The following is a 22016-nucleotide window of genomic DNA, read 5'->3' on the forward strand; positions in this document are numbered from 1 at the left end:
GACTTAATGTATCACTACTAACAGATATGAATATTAGAAGAGAATTGAAGAGAGGCTTTGACTGAATACTTTTTACAGGTACCTCCAGATCAGACACTATGTCACAAATCACAAGGAAAAGGAAATGGTCAGAAATGACCCCAATGAGATAGAAGAGTACCTAATTAATATTTTGGAGAAACAACACCCAACAAAAAAACATTTATCTAACATATACAAAAGACTAGTAATGGACACCTCTCAAAATACAGAATATATTAAAGAAAAATGGGAACTAGAAATGAATGTTATAATTGAAGACTCTGAATGGAATGACATATGGGCAGGATGCCATAAGGGAATTAATAGTCAACTATGGAAAGAATTCGATTGGAAGGTAAAAATTAGATTTTTTAATACTCCCCTTATTATTTCTACGTATGTGAAGAATTCCAGTGCTGCATTATGTTGGTGAAACTGTGGAAATATTGGAGACACCACACATATCTTTTGGGATTGCCCAGTATTGCAAGGATTCTGGGATGACATCAAAAGGGAGATTGATACTATGTTGGAGATAGATGTTGCTTTAGAACCAAAGTTGTTTTTGTTAGGAATCATACCCAAAGATGTATACAATGCCGAGCAACGATATACACTGAGGATTCTCTTACTAGTAGCGAAGAAAATGATAACAGTAAACTGGAGAGACGTAAAACCTCCAACTATAGGTCAATGGACCCAGAGACTGAAAAATGTCTATTTGATGGAAAGAATGACGGCCAGTCTGCAGCTGAAAATGGACACTTTTGATCGTAGATGGTCTCGTGTTTCAAGATATCTGGGGGTTGAATGAGCGGAGTGAAATGAGAGTGAAATTTCTCTCTTTCTCTCCATTATTGTCGCTTGTTTATTAATTCTTATTGACTATCTGGTTGTTCATTTGTTTCTGTGGCAGCTGGTTCTGCTGCGTGCCACCTCTTTTTGTGATGTGATATATGTATGGTATGTCAGGAAATGTCTTGTTGAGTGTTCTGTAAAATGTTGAAAAAGCTTAAATAAAAAGTTCTAAAAAAAAAAAATAAAATCGGCAGTAATATGTTGTGTATGTTTGTGAATTTGTGATGAATCTGCTGACGGAGGCGCAGCACATCTGCGGCTGTTCGGTAAGGAAACCAGTTAAATTGGAAACCAGTAGGGACACAACACCGGCTCTGTCACAGCTGCGGCGCTCCGGAGCCCTCCGCAACAGATACGCAGGACTTCTATTTTTGCTGGATGCCGGAGCTCAATTCAGCACAGAGCAGATCATGCGGGGCAGGAAGTCATGCACAGAAACAAAATAAAACATCCGGTTAATTTTCAAAATAAAGTGCACAGTGTTCACGGCGGATCATATTTCCCTGCACTACACTTTGAAAACGTCATAATGGGCGGAGGCAGGCCTGAAGTCAACAGGTTAGAGGTTTTCAGACATCATTTCACCCCGTTGACACCATGGATGAGGAGATGTTAATCATGGAGGTGCACCGAGATGTCTTCCTACTACTCCTCTGGTTTTGTGGTTCTGTTTATAGAAACTACATCTTGTTATATCGCGCGATTATGCGTGAATTTGCAAGATGTCATGGGTTCTTGTGACTCCCGCTGTCTGGCGGAGCTGCACGCTCCGCACAGCAAATGCAGCCTGGGGGTGTTGACGGACGGCGGAGCACGCAGCGGATAACCAGCGCTGCCATTCCGCAATGGACACGCATCCAGTGGAATTCCGGCGTTAGAGTTGGTTAGGGCATCTCCATTTTCAATGCAAAAAAATAGTATGGTTAATGTTGTAATAGATTTTTTAAACATGTGTTTTGGTGTCTTCCTGTAGTTATCACCTTGCAGAACTGGACCTGTCCTCCTGTCTCCTGACTCATAACATGCTTCAGATGCTGTGGCCTGCCTTCAGACACACACATAACCTCAAGTGAGATCAAATCAATTAACTGCTCTGTTGTGGTTTGCAGTGAATAACAAGGACAGACCTCTCAAAGGAAATGTTTTTTGTATAATGCTGAGAATTGTATGTTACTCTACTATATATATACTCTCTCTCTCTCTCTCTCTCTCTCTCTATATATATATATATATATATATATCCAAACTTTTGGCCTGTACTGTATATATACATATATATATATATATATACAGTACAGGCCAAAAGTTTGGACACACCTTCTCATTCAATGCGTTTTCTTTATTTTCATGACTATTTACATTGCAGATTCTCACTGAAGGCATCAAAACTATGAATGAACACATTTGGAGTTATGTACTTAACAAAAAAAGGTGAAATAACTGAGAACATGTTTTATATTCTAGTTTCTTCAAAATAGCCACCCTTTGCTCTGATTACTGCTTTGCACACTCTTGGCATTCTCTCCATGAGCTTCAAGAGGTAGTCACCTGAAATGGTTTTCCAACAGTCTTGAAGAAGTTCCCAGAGGTGTTTAGCTCTTGTTGGCCCCTTTGCCTTCACTCTGCGGTCCAGCTCACCCCAAACCATCTCGATTGGGTTCAGGTCCGGTGACTGTGGAGGCCAGGTCATCTGCCGCAGCACTCCATCACTCTCCTTCTTGGTCAAATAGCCCTTACACAGCCTGGAGGTGTGTTTGGGGTCATTGTCCTGTTGAAAAATAAATGATCGTCCAACTAAACGCAAACCGGATGGGATGGCATGTCGCTGCAGGATGCTGTGGTAGCCATGCTGGTTCAGTGTGCCTTCAATTTTGAATAAATCCCCAACAGTGTCACCAGCAAAACACCCCCACACCATCACACCTCCTCCTCCATGCGTCACAGTGGGGACCAGGCATGTGGAATCCATTCGTTCACCTTTTCTGCATCTCACAAAGACACGGCGGTTGGAACCAAAGATCTCAAATTTGGACTCGTCAGACCAAAGCACAGATTTCCACTGGTCTAATGTCCATTCCTTGTGTTTCTTGGCCCAAACAAATCTCTTCTGCTTGTTGCCTCTCCTTAGCAGTGGTTTCCTAGCAGCTATTTGACCATGAAGGCCTGATTCGCGCAGTCTCCTCTTAACAGTTGTTCTAGAGATGGGTCTGCTGCTAGAACTCTGTGTGGCATTCATCTGGTCTCTGATCTGAGCTGCTGTTAACTTGCCATTTCTGAGGCTGGTGACTTGGATGAACTTATCCTCAGAAGCAGAGGTGACTCTTGGTCTTCCTTTCCTGGGTCGGTCCTCATGTGTGCCAGTTTCGTTGTAGCGCTTGATGGTTTTTGTGACTCCACTTGGGGACACATTTAAAGTTTTTGCAATTTTCCGGACTGACTGACCTTCATTTCTTAAAGTAATGATGGCCACTCGTTTTTCTTTAGTTAGCTGATTGGTTCTTGCCATAATATGAATTTTAACAGTTGTCCAATAGGGCTGTCGGCTGTGTATTAACCTGACTTCTGCACAACACAGCTGATGGTCCCAACCCCATTGATAAAGCAAGAAATTCCACTAATTAACCCTGATAAGGCACACCTGTGAAGTGGAAACCATTTCAGGTGACTACCTCTTGAAGCTCATCGAGAGAATGCCAAGAGTGTGCAAAGCAGTAATCAGAGCAAAGGGTGGCTATTTTGAAGAAACTAGAATATAAAACATGTTTTCAGTTATTTCACCTTTTTTTGTTAAGTACATAACTCCACATGTGTTCATTCATAGTTTTGATGCCTTCAGTGAGAATCTACAATGTAAATAGTCATGAAAATAAAGAAAACGCATTGAATGAGAAGGTGTGTCCAAACTTTTGGCCTGTACTGTATATATAATGTGTATATATATATATATATATATATATATATATATATACTGTATATATGTGTATATAAAACACCCTCTGCTGGGGCATCCTACTTCTGCTGTGCCTTTAAACTAAATAAATTGTCAGTTGTGCTTGCAGACTGTAAATTTTGAATTTCAACAGGCCATTATAGTTTAAAATTTAACTATGTTCCAATAAACCATTGAATTTCAAATTAGTGACAGGTCTGCTCTGCAGACTTTCATTCTGATCCACTCCGCTTGGCGGTCCAGGGTGTACCCTGCCTCTCGCCCAATTGTCTCTGAATGCCTCCCATGCTCGTGGCATGTGTTTGCTGTGTGTGTGTGTTGATTGTTGTGTCTGCCTGTCTTTGTTGTCCTCAGTCTGCAGTTTAACAGCCTGGGTCCCGAGTCCTGCATCCTCTTGAGAGATCTGCTGCTAGACCCCAAAAGTTCTATCAGAGCTCTACAGTAAGATTACATTTTTATACATGTCTTTGTTTCTTTTTTGCCTGTGTATCTGCTATGTCATTTTAAAATGTTTCAACACGATAAACATGGACAATTTTATGTTGCACCTTGACCCTATGCAGCAGGGACTGTTGAAACACATTTCCACTCTACAGTACAGCATGTCTCCTCTCAACTCAATTCACTCTTTCTTGGTCTACATAAGTGCTCGATACTACCTGGCACCTTGTATTGTTTTTGGTACCACCTTGTTTAAGGTTGCTAGCAAGCTGAGCTGATACTAGAAGGTGGAGTTCAAACATTGCAGACCACTGATTGGTCAGAGGGAATGATCACTAGAATCATAAGTTGTACAACACAGGACAGTCTGCACAAACCCCTCATTTTCAAATAGCCAGACTACTGTTAATAGTGACCACAATTTTTTATTCACTCAACCCAAAATGTCAGCCCACAAAACTATGCCTAAAAGTGCAAACATTCCTCTACATGGTTGCCAATTAAAGATTGAGTATCATATTAAGGATGAAGTCACAGCAGTTTCATGCAGCATCACTATGGCGAATCCCGCCTAAAGTGAGGAGGTACCATCTACAGTACAGTAGCAAGTTTTTTTTTCTATTGTGCAACAAAATGCATTACCAGTGTAAGACAACACAAAACATGGTGTTAAGAGTTTCACTATCCTTTCTTTGCCTTGCAGCTCTGGTACTCATAGAACTGAGGTGGGAGTTTGATTGGTGCATGTGGACATGGCCTGTTAAGCATAATACTGTATTACACCTTTGCACAATTCCCCAGTGAGCTGGAATGAGCTAGAGACTTAAAACTTGGCACCGTAACTGGTAATGTTGTCCAGATGCTTTGCATTGTATTTGATCTCAATCAGCCTGATTGTGGCACTATAATTAACAGCTGAAAAATTTAAAGGCCATGACCCTTAAACTGAGAGTCTGATTGACTTGAAATCTGACATCTCATTGTGCACTACAGTAAAGCCTGTTGGACAAGTAAGGCCACCACAAATTATGTTTTGCTGTTATGCATAATGTGAGAAACAAATAAAAAGACTTTTTTTGCATATGGACTTTATAAACACTTACTTTTTTTTACACAATAAAGGCATTTCCACCATTAACTGGCGCATAACATTTCACCAGAATGCAGGAAATAAGGTGTTTGACACTCAAAATTTTAGTTAGCTGTTGAGATGTAGAGCGGCGGGCGACAGCCTTTTTATTGTAGTTTGTGTGAATCAACACACCCACAACATGTCATCAAGGTACACGGCACCTTTTACAATGACATTCAATGGGTATGGGGACCATTTTATAAGCCAAGATGACATTCACTGATGGCAGTGGCAGATGTTTTTCTGGTGCGTCACATTAATTTTGCATCGGATAAAAAGCAGGGCTCCAGATTAACGGAATCCTTATCTCCCAGGGATGATAGAAATGTGTTTTGGATAAACAGAGGTCTTCCCCAGGACACCATCAGGACGAAAGGACACAATACACTCAATATGAACGTGTCAGGAGACGAACCAAAAGAGGACGTCAGGGGACGACCTATTGTTTCCTTGATAATGCTCTATTGTCAGCAACAAATCTGTGTTGACATCAGCAGGACAAGAACTAGTCAACGTTAGCCGTTAGCAGCCAGTGGCCAGACCTGTCTACTGACAGAGGTTGCATTGAGTTACATTATGATGCGTTCATGTTCTGTTCAGTGAAAATGAATTTTGGGTTAAGGCTAATTCTAATGTGCCTGTGGATATTCTCATTTATCCAGGTCATAGTTATCTCAAGGGTGATGGTGATGATGTGTTAAAATGTAGTTGTCTGTGAAGATTCTCAGTCATCCAAGTCATGGTAATTGTAAGTGCTATATCATAGGTAACTGGACTGGTTTCGCCTCTCATCCAGTTCTTCAATTCTAAATGACTGGTACAAAGTTGCAGGCTATAAACCCTGTGTGGGTGGGAATCCTTGCAGAGTCGCAGACCTGTAAAATGTAGTTTTTGGCAAGAAACCTCAATAAATCCAGCTGTTTGAAGGTGAAATTTGTTGATGTTTTCATAGCAAAATACAAAAAGATTTTAGTTATAGAGAAGGAAGTGTGATATGTATACACACACACACACACACACACACATACATACATACATACATATATGTGTATATATATGTGTGTGTATATATATATATATATATATATATATATATATATATATGTATTTTTTTTTTTATTTTTTTTTTTATAAAGGTTGTTTCATAAATTTGTGATTGAATTTGTGCTCAAACAGTCAAATCAAATCATGTTTATTTATATAACACCTTCTCATACAAGTAAATGTAACTCAAAGTGCTTCACAGATACACAGTTTCAGTCAGGCGAAATGCAGTTCAAAGTGCAAAAGTACAGGTTAAAGTGCTACACCATTTGAAACAATGGTGCAAGATACAATAAGATAACAAGAGGTAGGAAAACAGTATAAAAAACAAATGTACGTATACGCACACGTACAAACTGACATGCATGCGTATACACAGATACATCTATATACACAAACATACATGCCTAGACGGATATACACATACATAGACACGCACACATTCATGAGAGATAGAATCAATAAAATAGCTCCAGGATGGTTCAAAGGGTGGGGTACAGTGTGATGTCTAATCAAAAGCGCGTGAAAAGAGAAATGTTTGCAGTCTGGATTTAAAACACGTAGTGGAGGGAGTATGTCTGAGATCATAAGGAAGCTTGTTCCAGCTCTGGGGGGCAAAAAAGCAAAAGGTCGCTTCGCCGCGTCTATTTTTGACTCTGGGGACAGATAAAAGGCCACTCTCTGGTGACCGTAGAGATCTAGTGGGCTTGTATGGTATTAGCATGTCTGAGATGTACAGTACTGGACACACCTTCTCATTCAATGCGTTTTCTTTATTTTCATGACTATTTACATTGTAGATTCTCACTGAAGGCATCAAAACTATGAATGAACACATGTGGAGTTATGTACTTAACAAAAAAAGGTGAAATAACTGAAAACATGTTTTATATTCTAGTTTCTTCAAAATAGCCACCCTTTGCTCTGATTACTGCTTTGCACACTCTTGGCATTCTCTCGATGAGCTTCAAGAGGTAGTCACCTGAAATGGTTTCCACTTCACAGGTGTGCCTTATCAGGGTTAATTAGTGGAATTTCTTGCTTTATCAATGGGGTTGGGACCATCAGTTGTGTTGTGCAGAAGTCAGGTTAATACACAGCCGACAGCCCTATTGGACAACTGTTAAAATTCATATTATGGCAAGAACCAATCAGCTAACTAAAGAAAAACGAGTGGCCATCATTACTTTAAGAAATGAAGGTCAGTCAGTCCGGAAAATTGCAAAAACTTTAAATGTGTCCCCAAGTGGAGTCGCAAAAACCATCAAGCGCTACAACGAAACTGGCACACATGAGGACCGACAAGGAAAGGAAGACCAAGAGTCACCTCTGCTTCTGAGGATAAGTTCATCCGAGTCACCAGCCTCAGAAATGGCAAGTTAACAGCAGCTCAGATCAGAGACCAGATGAATGCCACACAGAGTTCTAGCAGCAGACCCATCTCTAGAACAACTGTTAAGAGGAGACTGCGCGAATCAGGCCTTCATGGTCAAATAGCTGCTAGGAAACCACTGCTAAGGAGAGGCAACAAGCAGAAGAGATTTCTTTGGGCCAAGAAACACAAGGAATGGACATTAGACCAGTGGAAATCTGTGCTTTGGTCTGATGAGTCCAAATTTGAGATCTTTGGTTCCAACCGCCGTGTCTTTGTGAGACGCAGAAAAGGTGAACGGATGGATTCCACATGCCTGGTTCCCACTGTGAAGCATGGAGGAGGAGGTGTGATGGTGTGGGGGTGTTTTGCTGGTGACACTGTTGGGGATTTATTCAAAATTGAAGGCACACTGAACCAGCATGGCTACCACAGCATCCTGCAGTGACATGCCATCCCATCCGGTTTGCGTTTAGTTGGACGATCATTTATTTTTCAACAGGACAGTGACCCCAAACACACCTCCAGGCTGTGTAAGGGCTATTTGACCAAGAAGGAGAGTGATGGAGTGCTGCGGCAGATGACCTGGCCTCCACAGTCACTGGACCTGAACCCAATCGAGATGGTTTGGGGTGAGCTGGACCGCAGAGTGAAGGCAAAGGGGCCAACAAGAGCTAAACACCTCTGGGAACTTCTTCAAGACTGTTGGAAAACCATTTCAGGTGACTACCTCTTGAAGCTCATGGAGAGAATGCCAAGAGTGTGCAAAGCAGTAATCAGAGCAAAGGGTGGCTATTTTGAAGAAACTAGAATATAAAACATGTTTTCAGTTATTTCACCTTTTTTTTGTTAAGTACATAACTCCACATGTGTTCATTCATAGTTTTGATGCCTTCAGTGAGAATCTACAATGTAAATAGTCATGAAGAATGAGAAGGTGTGTCCAAACTTTTGGCCTGTACTGTATTTTGAATCCATGCTATCAAGAGTCTTGTAAACTAGGAGCAGGATGTTAAAATCTATTCTGTATGAAACAGGCAGTCAGTGTAGTGATTTAAGACTGGGGGAGATATGAGCAAACTTCCTGGTGTTTGTCAGAACTCTAGCAGCAGAGTTTTGAATGAGTTGGAGTTGTCTGAGTGCCTGTTTGGAAAGTCCAGAAAACAGGCCATTACAATAATCTAATCTGCTGGATGGAAAAGAATTTCTAGATCATGCTTGGACATGTCACCCTTAATTCTAGTTATGTTTTGTAGATGAAAATAGGCTCCTTTGGTTATTAACTTAATGTGTGCATTAAAACTTAGGTCTGAGTCCAAAATGACACCGAGGTTTCTGACCTGTGAGTGCGCTTTGAGCTGGACACCAACACCTGTCCTTTTTTCCTTAGCTCCAAAAATAATAGTCTCAGTTTTGTCTTTGTTTAGTTGAAAGCTTTGACACATCCAGTTATTAATTTGTTCCATGCAGTCCAGTAGGGAGTTAACTGGTGCAATGTCGTCATGGGAGAGAGATATGTAGATCTGTGTGTCGTCTTGCCTAATGGAAGCATGTATAAAATAAATAAGAGTGGGTCCAGAATTGACCCTTGAGGGACACCACACTTCATGCTTGTTCAATCAGATGTAAAGCTGCTGAGGGAAACAAAATAGTCCCTATCTTGTAAATAGGATCTGAACCACTGTAGTACTGTGTCGGATAGGCCTACCCGGTTTTCAAGTCTATCCAGGAGTATGTCATGGTTGATGGTGTCAAATACTGCGCTCAGGTCCAGTAGGACAAGGACTAAAACTTTGCCTGCATCTGTGTTGAGGTGAATGTCATTTAGGACGTTGATAAGCGCGGTCTCTGTGCTATGATTAGCTCGAAATCCAGACTAAAAGCAGTCAAACAGGTTACCTTTGGTTAGAAGATCACTGAGTTGTTTATAGACAGTTTTCTCTATTATTTTACCTATAAATGGCAGACTTGAGATAGGGCGGTAGTTATTCAGTGTAGAGGAGTCAAGACCATTCTTCTTTAGTAGGGGTAGTGTAATGAAGGACTGAATGACTTTAAAACTGATCAGTTATTTTTTTAATGGACGTTTCTTTGCTTTCCTGGCACAAGAGGGGGAATACATAACAGCAAAAGCAAAATAAACAACAACAAAACATTGGCAGGCCAGAATTTCACAATGGGTACATCCCAAGGGTAAAGCAATTGTGCCGTACCAGCACAGCTTAAATGGTCAAGGTTGCTGTTGCCTCAGTTTACTGTAAGTATGTACCCCTGCCATGTGAAACCACCATAAGTTTGTCCATAATACAGAGTCCATTAGTCCGTCACAGTCACAGGCTTTCTGTGTCCCTCTCAGGCCTGCATGTACTGTGTGTTCTGAGTATCAATTCAATCAATCAGTCAATTTTATTTTTAAAGCCCAATATCACAAATCACAATTTGCCACAGAGGGCTTTAAAGCATAGAGTAGAGTAGAAGACTAACAACGTTTTCTTATTGTAATGTGTTTTTCAGACTGTGTGACAACCCCCTGCTGGAGTCTGGAGCCTGCACCCTGCTGGAGGCTTTACCAGAGAACCAGTCCCTGACACACCTGACCCTGATGCACACTGGGCTGGGGGACCAGGGGGCCTTGGAGCTTGCTGAGAAGCTCCAGCAGCACACAGCACTCCAGGAGCTCAATGTGGCTTATAACAACATTGGAGACAATGCTGCCCTGACTCTAGTGGATGCCTGCAGGGAACATCCCAGCCTTCATACTGTGCAGTAAGCAGCTCTTCTCTTCATCCGTGGCTCTATTCATGTAGTTTCATTTTGGGTGCCATAGACATACACACGAGTGTCACAGTCTGTCCCCCTCAAAGATCATATTAGTACATTTTTTAAATCAAGTTGTCTAACATTTTTTTGCATTCATATGGAAAATTACAGTTAAGATTGTATTACCTTAAAGCAAGCTCACATCATTAATCCCAACAAGTAAGATGAAAAGCCATAAACAGACAGACAGTAGCTCAGTCCATAGGGACTTGGGTTGGGAACCGGAGGGTGTGTATATCCCATATGTATATCCAAAAATGGACAAGCGTGAGCATCCGCAGAGCCACACTGTATGCAAGTACAACAGTCTGTTTATTTACTTATGGATCACCAAAAAAACAGTATGCTATATATATTTTTAAAGGTCCCATATTATGAAAAACTCACTTTTTCTGGGATTTGGGGTGTTATTTTGGGTCTCTGGTGCTGCCACACGCATACAAACTGTGAAATAAGACTGTCCATGCTTTGTCAAGTGAGATACGGATTTCTGAAAGTACCCCACCTGCAGTTTCCAGATGAGCCAGTCAAATTCGGCGCAGACAATGACGTCATTGGCCGGTACATTTGAATTTCCCACCCACCACCCACCACCCCATCCCATCAGAGCATACCTACAGTGTCTCCACCCACCAGATAAAGCGCTACCTTCTCAGAGATCCCAGCTGCAGAGGACAGAAGAGCGCCGTGGATTGAATTCATTTTTGAAGGCAACGTCCCAGCTACAGTTGGCAAAAAACTGTTGGTGTGTGCTAACCATTTCGAGACTGACTGTTTCTCCAACCTCGGTCAGTATAAGGCAGGATTAGTTGGGAGACTTTTTCTAAACAAGGGGTCACTTCCAACTTTGCGTGGAATACCTGCAGATGAGGGACATGTAAGTATACAAATAATAAGATGTGCGTTTGTTTTGTAGATTAGCGTGAACTTGTGCGTGTTGTAGCGTGTGTTAACCGCTAGCTTCTAGTTAGTTTGCAGTCAGCATGGTTTCTCCTGCAAACCCAACAACCAGCTACACTCTCCGCAAGGTTTAAGAATTGGGAACTTGTGAAAGTAATGCATTTGAAAATGATTTCTAAACTGAAATATGTTGTGCACAAAACAGTCCAGTGCGAAACAAGTGTGTGGTCGAGACTACAAGTTCAGACGGCAAAGGTTAGCTAGCTGCTACCGTAGCTTTTGGTACATCCAGTGTTGGGTAAGGGTTACTTTAAAAGTAATCAAAGTACGTTACTGCGTTACATTTTAAAAAAGTAACCAGTTACTTTACTGCGTTACTCCCTGAGTAAAGTAACACAATTACTTTAAAAGTACTTCCAACATTACTCCCTGAGAAAAGTAACTCAAGCACTTTTGAAATACTTTTGAGTATTCTACATTTCCTATTGGGCAATGGACCACAGGGCGCTAAGCCTACATTTTTTTGTCTCCAAAATTAAAGTTATGGACCACTTGCCCTTCACTGAGATTCAGTTCTCCCATCACAGCCGTCACTTTGACCAGTAGAAACACAGAGTGATCTGCTGCCGTAGACAACTGTATGACAACAACACCCCAGCGTTTTTAATATTGTGAAACAGCAGAGGCACTTTGTCAACCCGCTGAGTTAACATTACTGTCATTAGCTCCCAGCTCCCAGCTTCATTTGAAAGAAACTACATTATAGACAGTCCGTTATTTATTAATCCCTTTGTGTGTTTATATATTTACTTTTTATCCGCTCCGTTGTCTTTATAAAGTTAACATATCGCACCGTCATTTCAAACTTAATACTTGTTTCAAATTAAAAGCCCCTTATAACCTCGACTAAGAGAATCCCTCCATTTTCTAAATAGGCTTTTATACTGAAACATTTGTCAGAACTTCCTGTGGAAGATACAGTAGCTTGATAGTTTACATATGGCGCTTCAAATGTAGCTCCTGCCATCTGCTGACGCTTTTAGGTGACTACAACAACATGTCGACTGGCACATGAACAGACACAGTGACTCAAATAATAGTGAAGGTAATAAAAATAGGACAAGAATAACCCGATGACATCACACACGCCGTAAAAGACGACCGGGGATAATTGATGAGTACCAGCATGTAGCGTGTACCAGGCATAATGCAAGTCCTGAGTCTGAAATATGTCTGTCAGTGAGTCCTACTCCACCGTAGACAATGGCAGCATTTTGTCCGGCCATGTAGCGAGCCACAAGCTCTGTGGCTTCTTTCAGACTGATAGGTTTAACGTTATCTCCGTTATTAGAACCAAACGACAGCCGTTGCTGTTTCGGAGCTGAAGGACCAGCGTTCTAAAAGTAACGGAAGTAACTGATGTCTTGTTTGAAAATGTAATTAAGTATTTTATTACTCAAACAGCAAACTAACACGTTAGGTTACTCGTTACTGCAAAAAGTAATCAAAGTGCTCTAACGCGTTACTTTGTAACGCGTTATACCCAACTCTGGGTACATCACACCACAAGTTACAGTAGTATCCAAACATTTTGTGTAATACGTTTCTGATCTTGCAAATGATTGTGAATCGACTTTAAGGAGGACCTATTTCTCCCTTTTCCTCGTGTTTTACACAGCGTTACAGCTGTAGGTCATGGCTAACTGGCTAAGCTATTGTTTTGAAACGCTTTTGCTATTTGGCACACAGTAAGTCACACTGCTAGTCTCAGGAAGATGAATTTAACAATGAAATTGTGGAGAATCTAACAGACCTAACAATTTGCAGCATGTCCGTATTGACGTAAGTTTCAACATGTCTATGAGTGATGCCTGATCTGAGTAGTTAGGCTAACTGCCAATTGCTCGAGTGATTAGCCGACAGGCAGCAATCAGACCTGCATTTATTTGTCAAAATGTTTGGCTGTACTCTGTGTTTGATTGTGAATCGGCTTTTATCAAACGTTTTATGTCTTACACGCTTACTTAGACAGCACGCTAGTTTGGCTGATAGCGAATTGTTACTAATAAGCTCAAATGACAGCTGCTTGTATGTAGACTAACTTAGTTTGACACTTATCGTAAAATTAGGCTGATACTTATCAGTGGAGAGGGAACAGGACATGAGGACAGAGGATAGGAGGACAGCAGGATAGAGGATAGATAAACTTCACTCAGTATTGTCATGTCAGGAATATTATTTGTAAATTAATGTTGCTGTTGTAAAAATTACTGTTGCTGCTCTAGAAACATTAAGGTATATTCGAAATATTCAGTTATCCTGTTCTGAATGTATTCTTTTTTAAATCATTATATTTTCTAAAAAGTAATTATTTAGAAATGAAAAAGAAGCAATAAGAAGTACTGATAAAAGTAGTAGTATCAATAAAATCTTAACGATCCCCATCCCTAATGTTGACTGGTTTCATTTGGTACAATATCCGTTTCAGATACTTAATTTTCCTTTGTCTTTTAGAATACATCACAGCAGGGCCCTGGTGCCCAACACCTCTCCACTACAGCCTAGGGTTGGGTCGGTATGAGAAAATGACCATAGGACAACAGAGTGACAGTAACAAGTTGTTTCTTTTATTCCTTACAAATAAATTTTGCAGCTTACTCAATCAGTGCAAACAAGGGTTGCCTCCTTTGTCTGGCTCAAAGCCAAAGTGTCGCCATCGTGGTGCATTCCTTGATTTCGTCGAGACTAAATTGTCCGCCATTATCGACTATTAAACAAACTCCAGGCTACAGTAGAGGCGCATGCGCACTCGCACCTCCTAGCTCAGTCCCCGCCCCACCCCCTCTCTCTCCTGCTTGCTGTCCGCTTGGTGAAGAGGCAGACACAGATGCTCACAGACTCGGGCTTACTATAAGCGGAGCGGACTACGTGTAAAAATGTCCGTGAAAAATCCCCGTGATGTGAAAAATACATGCCGAACAGTCTTTTGTGTGACACTGGTGCGCGGAGCGAAGTCTACGCGGTCGTGCTTTGCGCGCACAGGGCTTGTGGACGTTCACTTTTACCGGGCGGACCTCCGCAGCGTCCGCTCTGCGTACGTTCTGCCCGAGTATGCGGTCCGGTCGGTCTCAAAAAATAAAACCCGGTCCAAGACGGAGTACCGGACCGAGTTGGTATTACCGAGAACCGACCCAACCCTACTACAGCCAGATTCCAGGATGTAGGATATAGGATGTCAAAAGGACCCTCCACAAACTGTCTCAGTGGGCACACAGCATCTCCAAAGATAGTAGTGATCAGCACACAGCTGATCAGGGCTACTCTGACGGAGCAACCCAAGAAGAAATGGTACGTAATACAGACATTATATGTGTTTTTGTGTTTGAGATACAGTATCTGGAAATATTTTACAGTACTGAAATGATGTGTCCCAGAAGCTTCAGAATATATATTTCTGCATCACATTATCACATGCCTTTGACTTTGTTATGATGTTAGAGCAGGGGGAAAAAAAGGTGAAAAAGGGAGAAACTTAAACAGAGCTGGTAGACCCCCATGATAAAATAATAACATCAGATAAAAAATATGAAATAGTTGTGGCAACACTTGAAATATAAACAAGAAAGGTGGATTCAGAGAAGCACTTAAATTACACACAAGGAAATCAATATTTAAATTCAATAATTTACAGACTTTAGATGACCTAATGAGTCTTCCCCCATAATCCCCAGCCCAAAGGACCTGGCATCCCAGTATCAGAGAATTTCAAAGGGGGAAGTGGTTGCCTTACACGACTCTCACTTCAGCCAAGGGGCGGCTGGAGACCAAAGCAGTGACCAGCCGGATCAGGAAAACTCCTGGCATGTCAAACACAGAACGGGATGGACACCTGAATGGAAAGAATTAGACGCTATTAGTGTTGCAGATAAAACACTGCTGTGTTTATATTTATATTTCTATCTATTGTATATCATTTAGTACGTTTTTTTGTAGTTTTTCTTTTTTTACATGTGCTAAAAATAAAGTTCTTTTGACAAAAGACTTACTTGTCATTTCTATGTGTTATATATATATATATATATATATATATATAATTAATCATTATATTGTCATTACATGTCATAAAAACACACTCTTCTTCAGTTCTGTGCTGTTAGTGTCCATAGTCATACCTGTAAATGTTAGATGTTCTGTGGGCTGTACGGATTCAAACAGTCGGGCTCCAGACCTGGATGGTGTATCATATATGTAGGATGAACTGGAACCTGGTACGTTACCCCAAAACCTAATGGGTAAAAAAGACACAAGTCATACTGTTTTATAAATATTTATAAAAATGTTAGAATATAAATTGCAAATAAAGACTCAGGAGACAACATCACTGCATAGAACAAATACTGATCCAGGGAGCAACATGTGTTTTACTATGAAACTTTGCTTACATAGAAATGCTGTGGAAAAACTGACACATTGGTACATTGTACATATTGTAGCTTACAAACACAAGGTGAAGATGATTTTAAAATGCAGCTACATTTTAGTAGAATGGTTTCAGTAAACATTACAGCTAAGACATCTGAATGTACCAGTTATTTCTATTAATTTGTTTTTGTATAATCCAAAAAGCTGTCATCTCAATCTGCTGTGGTAAAATTGATGAATTCATGGGTTAAATCTTTTGTGTTTTTAACGGGGAATGTGTTATAAGCAGAATTTATATTAACTTTGGTATACCCAACACGAGCTCCATTAGTCTGATCGATAAGGCTGTTTAGATTAAAAATGAGTTATTCTTTACACTATGTCATATAACAGCTGAGTGCTGCTGTTGGTGTTTCCACGTTATGTTGTAACTGACTATATTGTTAAAAACCTTTTCTACTCTGCAGCAGACCTTTTCAACTTCATTCAGTCAGAGGACAGACATAGAGTTGTTCCCATAACGTCAGATAAGTCACAGTTATCATGTTACAGCTGAAATACAAGACGGCTACAAAATAAAAACTTACCACTGAGGAGAAACGTCCTGCTCCAGTGTTTGTTTCGCAGCTGTCTGTCAACTTGTGCTTCTTCACTGAAATTGAGCTGCCATAGTTAACTTTAGCTTTAGCCTCAGCGGTGTCGCTTCGCCAGTGACAGATAAGGTAAGGGGCGTGACATTTCCGATTCACGTTCTAAGCATTGCACCAATCACAATAGACTGACTGAGCTGACCAATCAGAGCAGACTGTGCTGCTGGGGAGGGGGTAGCCTCGTGTCACCAGGCTCTTCACGTACGGGGAAGAGCCTGGTTTCCATTCACTCTGAATTTTGTCAAGGAGGAGCCAAGATGGTGCTCTGAGTGGACATGTTTCTTGCAGTGGAGGTTTGGCAAAGGCAATTCTCACAAAATTCTACACTTTTAACAACAATTTGCACAGCAAACGACTACTTCAAGTTTCTCCAAGAACTTAATTTATGTTACATTGACAATAATTTGTTCCTGACAAGTTCTCAACTTCTAAAGTAAGTCTGCCTTCTAACTCAGAGCTAACATCAAGCTAGCTAAGTTGATGGCTACACAAGAGCTACAAAAGATTCTGGAAGATATGGAAATACAAACCGCAAGCGACAAGAGAACAATACATGAAATGCATTCTTATGACTACAATGCTGAAGATGGCAGAGTTTGTAACTTCCTCCAAAACACACCCACTAAAGCTCAGCCTGCCAAAAAGTTGAAAAATACCTCATCACCTACGGAACCTTCACTGATTGAAGTACAAAATACTATCATAGAGATTCTCTCTGGAAAAATCAACGAAAGAGCAGATCAACTCGAGAACATGGTCAAGAAAAACTATTGAGCAAGAGAGATACAGCCGGAGATCGAGTCTTCGCCTTTATGGTGTTGCTAAGAATCCTGCCGAGAATGTTAAGCTCAAAGCCAGAGAAATCTTCAAAGCAGTAGTCTCAGAGAAGGATAAACATGAGGTGGCAACTGTGTTGGACGTCGCATATCGCCTGGGTCGACTGAAAACCGGGGAGGGCAGAGATGTGCGACCACGTCCGATAATCATAAGATTTGTGTCGAGAACATCGAGGGACCTGACATGGAAGTCTGCGAAACAGAACGACTTCTTGAAAAGTAAAGGATACAGCTTCAAGTAGGACCTCACTGCCAGTGACAGAGAAGCCAGAAGCTGCCTGTCGCCAGCAGTGGAGAAGGCAAGAAAAGAGGGCAAGTCTGCATACTTCAGTGGAGCCAGAGCTTTTATTGAGGGGAAAGAACTGCATCCTGATGGAAAAGGAAAGTGAAAATAGCGCAAATCCACAACGACCTCAATGTTGTTTACATGAACATTTGACTATTATTTGATAAATCAACATCATTTAAGGTGCTGATGAGGTTACATGTGAAATTGAAATAGTTTTTTTTGTTAAAATCTCTTGTTTTACAACATAAAATGCAAACATGTTCAATAAGGTTTGCTGTGCTGTTGTTAATTCAACATGTTAAATATGCGAGAACCCTATAGCCTTTCGTAAAAGTTAAACTCAGTCTAAAAAGAGTGAACTTTTTCTTTTTTTCCTTTCTCTAATGTCTCTTTCCGTGTTTTCTATAAATGCCAGGGGAATATGAGACCTATTTAAAAGAAAAGCCATTTATTTATATTGCAGAGGTAAAGGTGCTGATTTTCATTTTGTACAGGAAACTCATGCTTGTCCAGCAGATGAGTCTTTTTGGAAAAATCAATGGGGTAATGAAATGTGGTTTTCCAATGGAAATAATCGGTCAGCAGGGGTCGCCATATTAAAGGACAAATTCAACGGCCAGATATTACACAGTGAAACTGATATGTCAGAGAGATGGATCATTTTAGTTGTTGATATGAATCAAAGTCAGTTTATTTTGATTAATAATTATGCTACCAACAATAAGACCACCAATTTAGCATTGTTTCAAAGTACTGAATCAAAAATATATCATCTTTACTCAACTTATCCACTTGTTAAAGTAATATGGGGAGGTGATTTTAATACTGTTTTTGATGAAATTATGGATTGATGGCCTCCAAAAAATTCAACTACTAACTGTGAACTGGAAAATATTTGTATAAGGATGAATTTAATCGATATTTGGAGACAGAAAAACCCGCAGAACAACATGTATACTTGGAGTAATAAGAATATGTCTTTACTATCACGCACAGACTTCTGGCTTATCTCTAAGGATCTTGTCCCTGTGGTTGGAGGTATCTTGATAGAACCAGCAATTCTAACAGACCATAAAGGGATCTTCATCAAAATCATTCTAGCGAAAAACAACACAGGCTATTGGAAATTTAATAACTTGTTATTGAAGAATGCAGACCTCATAGTGGAAAATAATATTATTATTGACAAGTACTGGAATAAAGTGTGTATTACTGGTTCTTCTGGATACTTTTGGGAACTAATGAAATATGATATTCGAAGAGCTGAACTTAAAAAAGGTAAATTCATGGCAAATTGGAAAAAAACACAAAGAAATTGAGATTATCAGAGATATTTTGAATCTGCAAACAAAAAACTGTAATGATTTAACTAATGAAGAGATGATGAATTTGAATAACTTGCAAAGCCAATTAGAGAATATTTCTGAAGAGAAAACTAGAAGTGCTTTTATTAGATCAAGATGCAAATGGCTTGAGCAAGGTAAGAAAAATACTAGATATTTTTAGAAATGCAGAATTTGCAGCAGTAAGTAAATTGATTATCAATGGCACAATCTCTGATGATCCTAAAATCTCTCAACATGTAGCTCAACTATCAAAATTTATGTTCTTCAACCTTTACACCCTCCCATATTGAACCATTTTTAGACAATATTTCAGCAGATTCAAGAAAAATAAATGATGATCTTAGAGTCTCATCTGAAGAGGAGATATCGTTGGCTGAAATTAGTGAATGTATTAAATCCCTTCAAGAAACAAATCTCCTGGTAATGACGGTTTGACAGGGGAATTTTATAAGACTTTCAATCTTAAACTTGCTCCTTTCCTACTAGCCATGTTTAAAGCTCCCTCCTACGTTAAGGCAAGGAGTAATCACATTAATTCCCAAACCAAAAAAAGAGAGATTACACATAGCAAATTGGAGGCCTATCAGTCTGCTGAACAATGATGCAAAATTATTTGCTTTAATTTTTGCTAGGAGGTTAAAACATAGATTAGATCAAATAATAGATATAGAGCAATCTGGTTTTATACAAAAAAAGACATATTAGCAAAACATTTGACTAATACTGGATATGATAGATTATCGTGATTTAATACCAGATGACAGTTAAATCTTATTTATGATTTCTACAAAGCCTTTGACACAATTGAACACGAGTTTATTTTTAAAACCATCTCTTTTTTTGGCTTTGGAGAATATTTCTGTAATGCAATTCAAACTCTATGTAAGAACTCTTCCAGCTCTGTAAAACTGAAATGTGGCACATCAAGTCAGTTTGACATTCATCGTGGTATTAGACAGGGTTGTCCAGTATCTCCTTTTTTTTGTTTATATTAGTAACCAATGGCCACTCAGATTAAAAAAAAATCAACCTTCATGGGTATAAATGCAGTAGGCAAGAACTTCAAATTATGTCAACCGGCAGACGATACTGCAATTTTTCTTAAAGATCTGAATCAAATTGTAGAAGCTGTGGCTTGTATAAATGCATTTTCTGATGTTTCTGGTTTAAAGATGAACTTGGATAAATCTGTCTTATTTCCAGTTAAAAGCCGTAATTTGTCAAGCTGTTATGGGATTCCAATTAAAGAAAAGGTAACCTACCTAGGGATTGTTATCTGCAATGATGCGGAACAGCGAAGTAAAGCCAATTTTGATCCCATTACTGAAAAAACAAAATTAAAATTGAACTCATGGTTAATGAGAGATATATCCTTATTTGGAAGGGTCTTGCTATGAAAAACACAAGGTATATCTAGATCTGTCTATGTATCATTATCACTTAATGTCCCAACAAATGTTATTAAACAACTGGATAAGATCAAACGTAGTAGGGAGCAAGGTAGTCTTGAGGTCTTGGACTTTAGTTTATTAAATAATACATTTAAAGTTAAATGGCTTATTAAAATACTAAAGAATCCTGACAGTATATGGTATGCTTTCCCATCATATTTATTTAATTCAATTGGTGGCATTGATTTTTTTATTCAAATGCAATTTCCCCATTGATAAAATCCCAGTTAGTTTAGCTAATTTTCACAAACAAGCTCTCTTAGCGTGGTTGTTACATGCCAGGCAGGGGCCAAGTGCAGTTGTGTTTGTACGTGTGTTTTTCCCTCCTGGTCTTCTCTCTCTCTCTCTCTCTCCTCCTCTCTGCTCTCCAGGTGCCATCAACCTGATTGGCCTGCACCTGTAGAGTGTGGGTGCTTGCAGACTGGCCAATCACATCCAGAGCTCTTGCATAAAAGGACCATGCCTGCAGTGATCACTCTCTACTCCTCTGCCTGCTAGAGCTGCTGCACATGTTGAGTGAACTTGGATGCACAAAACAAGGTTTTGTGGGGTGAGGTTTGTGGACATAGGTAAGACGGGGTACCCTTTACATTTCTTCATTCACGTAGGTATCCATTGTTGTAAAACACTAGGTTTTAGGGTTGGTGCCACCACTGTATTTATTTTTGGTTAAGCTTCTTTTTTAGATAAGAGAGTCAGGTTTTTGTTTGAGTTTTGTTTAAAGTTCAGACTCAGTTTAGGTCCAGTTTTATTGTAACTCTTACTGTTTATTTGGCACAACCACCTTGTCCCACCCTCCTCCACAATTGTGATCTTTTGTTAGTAGATTTAATCATGGACCGCGGAACGCATCTGAACAGGGGGGGGGGGGGGGCATAATTTCAAGTCACGCGGTGGGGGTGGGGGGCATATGCATTGAAACAGACAATATTACTGATGTATTAAATAACATTGCGGAGCACTTTTTTTTATTCCGACGCCATACAGTCACATCTCCAGTACACGCATGAACACGAACACATGCTTGCTCAGATTAACCCCTCTGATCCCACTCTAACATTCACACACAACAGGCCAAGCCTATTTACACATAAACGCACAGATGTATAGCAAACTATAGCAAACAACAAAGTACATCCAGTCCACAACCACAACCAAAACTCATCTTGCTGGCTTGAATCTAAATCAACATCATATTCATTATCATCACAAGTCATCACTCATATCAGACTGATGTGCAGAGCCACACACACACCCAACAACAAAACAAGTGCAGCTGCGCAGTTACTGAAAGGTAACCAGAACGCTGAATTTCTGACCATTACCGCCCGCTCCCGCAATGTGTATGTCCACTCCCGCCCGCTCCCGCAAAACTGAGAATTTATGCCTGCACAATAATAGAGATGCATTGATTTTGTGTCTTCTCCCGTCCCGCAGGAGAAAACACGTCATTTTATAGGCTATTAAAGAGATTCATGGGGCTG

At 40.1% G+C, this 22016-nt stretch overlaps 1 protein-coding gene across 6 annotated transcripts in view; it reads left to right on the forward strand.

Annotated features, from left to right (window-relative positions):
* nlrx1 (NLR family member X1) overlaps positions 1-22016 on the forward strand; it is a 128610-nt gene that overhangs the window by 93667 nt on the left and 12927 nt on the right. For 3 of the 6 annotated variants that reach the window (XM_049578772.1, XM_049578771.1, XM_049578774.1), the window contains 3 exons: positions 1853-1948; positions 4184-4270; positions 10333-10584. In XM_049578772.1, the coding sequence (XP_049434729.1) occupies positions 1853-1948; positions 4184-4270; positions 10333-10584 (435 nt within the window). Of the gene's footprint in view, positions 1-1852; positions 1949-4183; positions 4271-10332; positions 10585-11149; positions 21399-22016 lie in introns of those variants that run through there. The other 3 variants (XR_007449519.1, XR_007449518.1, XM_049578773.1) reach the window with 3 other exon arrangements.

Source organism: Epinephelus fuscoguttatus, linkage group LG6, assembly GCF_011397635.1.
Source record: "Epinephelus fuscoguttatus linkage group LG6, E.fuscoguttatus.final_Chr_v1".
In the NCBI taxonomy this organism is placed as follows: Eukaryota; Metazoa; Chordata; class Actinopteri; order Perciformes; family Serranidae; genus Epinephelus; species Epinephelus fuscoguttatus.